This window comes from Oncorhynchus tshawytscha, unplaced genomic scaffold, assembly GCF_018296145.1.
Source record: "Oncorhynchus tshawytscha isolate Ot180627B unplaced genomic scaffold, Otsh_v2.0 Un_contig_13399_pilon_pilon, whole genome shotgun sequence".
In the NCBI taxonomy this organism is placed as follows: Eukaryota; Metazoa; Chordata; class Actinopteri; order Salmoniformes; family Salmonidae; genus Oncorhynchus; species Oncorhynchus tshawytscha.
This window is the reverse complement of record NW_024608312.1, coordinates 40,001-46,630: the sequence shown is the minus strand read 5'-3', so window position 1 is coordinate 46,630 and position 6,630 is coordinate 40,001. Positions and strand designations below refer to the sequence as shown.

The 6,630-nt window shown below is 51.0% G+C and overlaps 1 protein-coding gene across 1 annotated transcript in view; it reads left to right on the top strand.

The window, feature by feature from the left end:
- The first annotated feature begins 2,124 nt into the window (after positions 1–2,124).
- LOC112241088 (G patch domain-containing protein 1-like) overlaps positions 2,125–6,630 on the top strand; it is an 8,873-nt gene continuing 4,367 nt past the window's right edge. The window contains exons 1-2 of the mRNA XM_042313032.1: positions 2,125–2,351; positions 6,567–6,630. The exon at positions 6,567–6,630 is cut by the window's right edge and continues 192 nt beyond it. Of these exons, the coding sequence (XP_042168966.1) occupies positions 6,618–6,630 (13 nt within the window). The 5' untranslated portion in view covers positions 2,125–2,351; positions 6,567–6,617. The remainder of the gene's footprint in view (positions 2,352–6,566) is intronic.

Sequence of the window (6,630 nt, the reverse complement as noted above, 5' to 3'; positions counted from 1 at the left end):
ACACCTCACTGCACTGCCTCACTGCCGCTACACTCACTACACACTACACCTCACTACACTACACCTCACTCACTACACCTCACTACACTACCTCTCACTACACTACACCTCACACTACACCTCACTACACTACACCTCACTACACCTCACTACACCTACACCTCACTACACTACCTCACTACACTACACCTCACTACTACACCTCACCTGTAGTGAGGCGAGTGTGTATGCAACTGTTGTCCCTCTCTGTGGTCGTGGTGTAGTGAGGTGTAGTGTAGTGGTGGTGAGGTGTATGTGGTGGTGTAGTGTAGTGAGGGTGAGGTGCTGGTGGTGAGGTGAGTGTGGTGAGGTGGTGGAGGTGAGGTGTGGTGAGGTGTGGTGTGAGGTGTAGTGGTGGCAGTGAGGTGTCAGTGTGGTGGTGTGGTGAGGTGTGGTGGAGTGTGGTGGAGTGAGGTGGTGGTGGTGTAGTGTGGTGAAGTGTGGTGTGGTGGTGTGGTGTGGTGGTGTAGTGTGGTGGTAGTGTAGTGAGGTGTGTGGTGAGTGAGTGTGGTGTAGTGAGGTGTAGTGTGGTGTAGTGTGGTGAGGTGAAGTGTCAGTGAGGTGGTGTGTGTGGTGTGGTGAGGTAGTGTAGTGAGGTGTAGTGGTGTATTGTGAGGGTGTGGTGTAGTGGTGAGGTGTAGTGTAGTGTAGTGAGGTGTGGTGTAGTGTGTGTAGTGAGGTGTAGTGTAGTGTGTGAGGTGTGGTGTAGTGTAGTGTAGTGTGGTGAGCGAGTGTATGCCTTTGTTGTCCCTCTCTGTGGTCGCCGCTCTGTCTGCTGGATAGTCAGTCTACAGAAAGCCTCTGGTTTGTCCACCAGAGATCAAAGTCTGTCAGAGTTGTAGGTTGTTATAATGGATACTATGGATAAATGTTCTTAGACTGGATGCATTTACCAGACTAAAGTATTTAAACAGCTGCAGCCGGGAATAATTGTTACTTTAGTTTGTAGATTTCTTAGCCGTTTCAACATGTAGCGACAGCTCCTTATTGTCTGATCTAATGTCCATTTTGTCACGGGTGGTTTTATACTCTGTGGAAGAGGGGGCCGGTTTCCATGACACCTGCTGTGATGTCTGGGTAAACCTGGCCCCTACGTCTCTCTGTCTAAACCTGGCCCCTACGTCTCTCTCTCTCTCTGTGTAAACCTGGCCCCTGTCTCTCTGTGTAAACCTGGCCCCTGTCTCTCTCTGTGTAAACCTGGCCCCTACGTCTCTCTCTCTCTCTGTGTAAACCTGGCCCCTACGTCTCTCTCTGTGTAAACCTGGCCCCTACGTCTCTCTCTGTGTAAACCTGGCCCCTATGTCTCTCTCTGTGTAAACCTGGCCCCTACCTCTCTCTCTCTCTCTGTGTAAACCTGGCCCCTACCTCTCTCTCTCTCTCTCTCTCTGTGTAAACCTGGCCCCTACCTCTCTCTCTCTGTGTAAACCTGGCCCCTACCTCTCTCTCTCTGTGTAAACCTGGCCCCTACGTCTCTCTCTGTGTAAACCTGGCCCCTACGTCTCTCTGTGTAAACCTGGCCCCTATGTCTCTCTCGCTCTGTGTAAACCTGGCCCCTGCGTCTCTGTGTAAACCTGGCCCCTACGTCTCTCTGTGTAAACCTGGCCCCCTACGTCTCTCTCTCTCTCTCTCTGGGTAATCCTGGCCCCTACGTCTCTCTGTGTAAACCTGGCCCCTACTCCTCTCTCTCTGTGTAAACCTGGCCCCTATGTCTCTCTCTGTGTAAACCTGGCCCCTACATCTCTCTGTGTAAACCTGGCCCCTACGTCTCTCTGTGTAAACCTGGCCCCTACGTCTCTCTGTGTAAACCTGGCCCCTACGTCTCTCTGTGTAAACCTGGCCCCTACGTCTCTCTCTCTCTGTGTAAACCTGGCCCCTACGTTTCTCTCTCTCTGTGTAAACCTGGCCCCTACGTCTCTCTCTCTCTCTGGGTAATCCTGGCCCCTACGTCTCTCTGTGTAAACCTGGCCCCTACGTCTCTCTCTCTCTGTGTAAACCTGGCCCCTACGTCTCTCTCTCTCTCTCTCTCTGTGTAAACCTGGCCCCTACGTCTCTCTCTCTCTCTGTGTAAACCTGGCCCCTACGTCTCTCTGTGTAAACCTGGCCCCTACGTCTCTCTCTCTCTCTGTGTAGGTGTGAAGCCCTCTGAGCCAGGGAAGAGGTCCAGGTGGGATGTGTCTGGCCAGGCTGGGGACAAGGAGAGGAAAGAGAAGGATCCAGTCAGTGAGTTCCTCAGTGTGGCTCGTATTGAAGCCTCTGGGTCAGGACCAGAAGCCTCTACTACTGATGGCCCTACTACGGATCCTACTGTAGAGGTACTGGTACCATCCTACTACATACACCACTGATCCTACTGTAGAGGTTCTGGTACCATCCTACTACACTACATACACCACTGATCCTACTGTAGAGGTACTGGTACCATCCTGCTACATATACCACTGATCCTACTGTAGAGGTTCTGGTACCATCCTACTACATACACCACTGATCCTACTGTAGAGGTTCTGGTACCATCCTACTACACTACATACACCACTTATCCTACTGTAGAGGTACTGGTACCATCCTACTACATACACCACTGATCCTACTGTAGAGGTTCTGGTACCATCCTACTACACTACATACACCACTTATCCTACTGTAGAGGTTCTGGTACCATCCTACTACACTACATACACCACTTATCCTACTGTAGAGGTACTGGTACCATCCTACTACATACACCACTGATCCTACTGTAGAGGTTCTGGTACCATCCTACTACACTACATACACCACTGATCCTACTGTAGAGGTTCTGGTACCATCCTGCTACACTACATACACCACTGATCCTACTGTAGAGGTTCTGGTACCATCCTACTACATACACCACTGATCCTACTGTTGGAGGTTCTGGTACCATCCTACTACACTACATACACCACTGATCCTACTGTAGAGGTACTGGTACCATCCTACTACACTACATACACCACTGATCCTACTGTAGAGGTTCTGGTACCATCCTACTACACTACATACACCACTGATCCTACTGTAGAGGTTCTGGTACCATCCTACTACATACACCACTTATCCTACTGTAGAGGTTCTGGTACCATCCTGCTACACTACATACACCACTGATCCTACTGTAGAGGTTCTGGTACCATCCTACTACACTACATATACCACTGATCCTACTGTAGGAGGTTCTGGTACCATCCTACTACATACACCACTGATCCTACTGTAGGAGGTTCTGGTACCATCCTACTACATACACCACTGATCCTACTGTAGAGGTTCTGGTACCATCCTACTACACTACATACACCACTGATCCTACTGTAGAGGTTCTGGTACCATCCTACTACATACACCACTGATCCTACTGTAGAGGTTCTGGTACCATCCTACTACACTACATACACCACTGATCCTACTGCAGAGGTTCTGGTACCATCCTGCTAAACTACATACACCACTGATCCTACTGTAGAAGTTCTGGTACCATCCTACTACACTACATACACCACTGATCCTACTGTAGGAGGTTCTGGTACCATCCTACTACATACACCACTTATCCTACTGTAGAGGTTCTGGTACCATCCTGCTACACTACATACACCACTGATCCTACTGTAGAGGTTCTGGTACCATCCTACTACACTACATATACCACTGATCCTACTGTAGGAGGTTCTGGTACCATCCTACTACATACACCACTGATCCTACTGTAGGAGGTTCTGGTACCATCCTACTACATACACCACTGATCCTACTGTAAAGGTTCTGGTACCATCCTACTACATACACCACTGATCCTACTGTAGAGGTTCTGGTACCATCCTACTACACTACATACACCACTGATCCTACTGTAGAGGTTCTGGTACCATCCTACTACACTACATACACCACTGATCCTACTGTAGAGGTTCTGGTACCATCCTACTACACTACATATACCACTGATCCTACTGTAGGAGGTTCTGGTACCATCCTACTACATACACCACTGATCCTACTGTAGGAGGTTCTGGTACCATCCTACTACATACACCACTGATCCTACTGTAGAGGTTCTGGTACCATCCTACTACACTACATACACCACTGATCCTACTGTAGAGGTTCTGGTACCATCCTACTACATACACCACTGATCCTACTGTAGAGGTTCTGGTACCATCCTACTACACTACATACACCACTGATCCTACTGCAGAGGTTCTGGTACCATCCTGCTACACTACATACACCACTGATCCTACTGTAGAAGTTCTGGTACCATCCTACTACACTACATACACCACTGATCCTACTGTAGGAGGTTCTGGTACCATCCTACTACATACACCACTGATGCTACTGTAAAGGTTCTGGTACCATCCTACTACATACACCACTGATCCTACTGTAGAGGTTCTGGTACCATCCTACTACACTACATACACCACTGATCCTACTGTAGAGGTTCTGGTACCATCCTACTACACTACATACACCACTGATCCTACTGTAGAGGTACTGGTACCATCCTACTACACTACATACACCACTGATCCTACTGTAGAGGTTCTGGTACCATCCTACTACACTACATACATCACTGATCTACTGTAATCCGTAGAGGGTTGACGGTCTACTGTAATCCGTAGAGGGTCGACGGTCTACTGTAATCCGTAGAGGGTCGACGGTCTACTGTAATCCGTAGAGGGTCGACGGTCTACTGTAATCCGTAGAGGGTCGACGGTCTACTGTAATCCGTAGAGGGTCGACGGTCTACTGTAATCCGTAGAGGGTCGACGGTCTACTGTAATCCGTAGAGGGTCGACGGTCTACTGTAATCCGTAGAGGGTCGACGGTCTACTGTAATCCGTAGAGGGTCGACGGTCTACTGTAATCCGTAGAGGGTCGACGGTCTACTGTAATCCGTAGAGGGTCGACGGTCTACTGTAATCCGTAGAGGGTCGACGGTCTACTGTAATCCGTAGAGGGTCGACGGTCTACTGTAATCCGTAGAGGGTCGACGGTCTACTGTAATCCGTAGAGGGTCGACGGTCTACTGTAATCCGTAGAGGGTCGACGGTCTACTGTAATCCGTAGAGGGTCGACGGTCTACTGTAATCCGTAGAGGGTCGACGGTCTACTGTAATCCGGAGAGGGTCGACGGTCTACTGTAATCCGGAGAGGGTCGACGGTCTACTGTAATCCGGAGAGGGCCGACGGTCTACTGTAATCCGGAGAGGGTCGACGGTCGACTGTAATCCGTAGAGGGTCGACGGTCTACTGTAATCCGTAGAGGGTCGACGGTCTACTGTAATCCGTAGAGGGTCGACGGTCTACTGTAATCCGTAGAGGGTCGACGGTCTACTGTAATCCGTAGAGGGTCGACGGTCTACTGTAATCCGGAGAGGGTCGACGGTCTACTGTAATCCGGAGAGGGTCGACGGTCTACTGTAATCCGGAGAGGGCCGACGGTCTACTGTAATCCGGAGAGGGTCGACGGTCTACTGTAATCCGGAGAGGGTCGACGGTCGACTGTAATCCGGAGAGGGTCGACGGTCGACTGTAATCCGGAGAGGGTCGACGGTCGACTGTAATCCGGAGAGGGTCGACGGTCGACTGTAATCCGGAGAGGGTCGACGGTCGACTGTAATCCGGAGAGGGCCGACGGTCGACTGTAATCCGGAGAGGGTCGACGGTCGACTGTAATCCGGAGAGGGTCGACGGTCGACTGTAATCCGGAGAGGGTCGACGGTCGACTGTAATCCGGAGAGGGTCGACGGTCGACTGTAATCCGGAGAGGGTCGACGGTCGACTGTAATCCGGAGAGGGTCGACGGTCGACTGTAATCCGGAGAGGGTCGACGGTCGACTGTAATCCGGAGAGGGTCGACGGTCGACTGTAATCCGGAGAGGGTCGACGGTCGACTGTAATCCGGAGAGGGTCGACGGTCGACTGTAATCCGGAGAGGGTCGACGGTCGACTGTAATCCGGAGAGGGTCGACGGTCGACTGTAATCCGGAGAGGGCCGACGGTCGACTGTAATCCGTAGAGGGTCGGCGGTCGACTGTAATCCGGAGAGGGTCGGCGGTCTACTGTAATCCGGAGAGGGTCGGCGGTCTACTGTAATCCGGATAGGGTCGGCGGTCTACTGTAATCCGTAGAGGGTCGGCGGTCTACTGTAATCCGTAGAGGGTCGACGGTCTACTGTAATCCGTAGAGGGTCGACGGTCTACTGTAATCCGTAGAGGGTCGACGGTCTACTGTAATCCGGATAGGGTCGACGGTCTACTGTAATCCGTAGAGGGTCGACGGTCTACTGTAATCCGTAGAGGGTCGACGGTCTACTGTAATCCGTAGAGGGTCGACGGTCTACTGTAATCCGTAGAGGGTCGACGGTCTACTGTAATCCGTAGAGGGTCGACGGTCTACTGTAAAACGTAGAGGGTCGACAGACGTAAGAGATACAGATGTTTTGTAAGTCACATATTGTTAATCGATGATGTTTCTGACTAACTGAGCAGCCAGACACGGAGCAGAAAGACGAGGAGGAGGAGGAGGAGAGCAGGCCGTCTATGGATCTGTTCA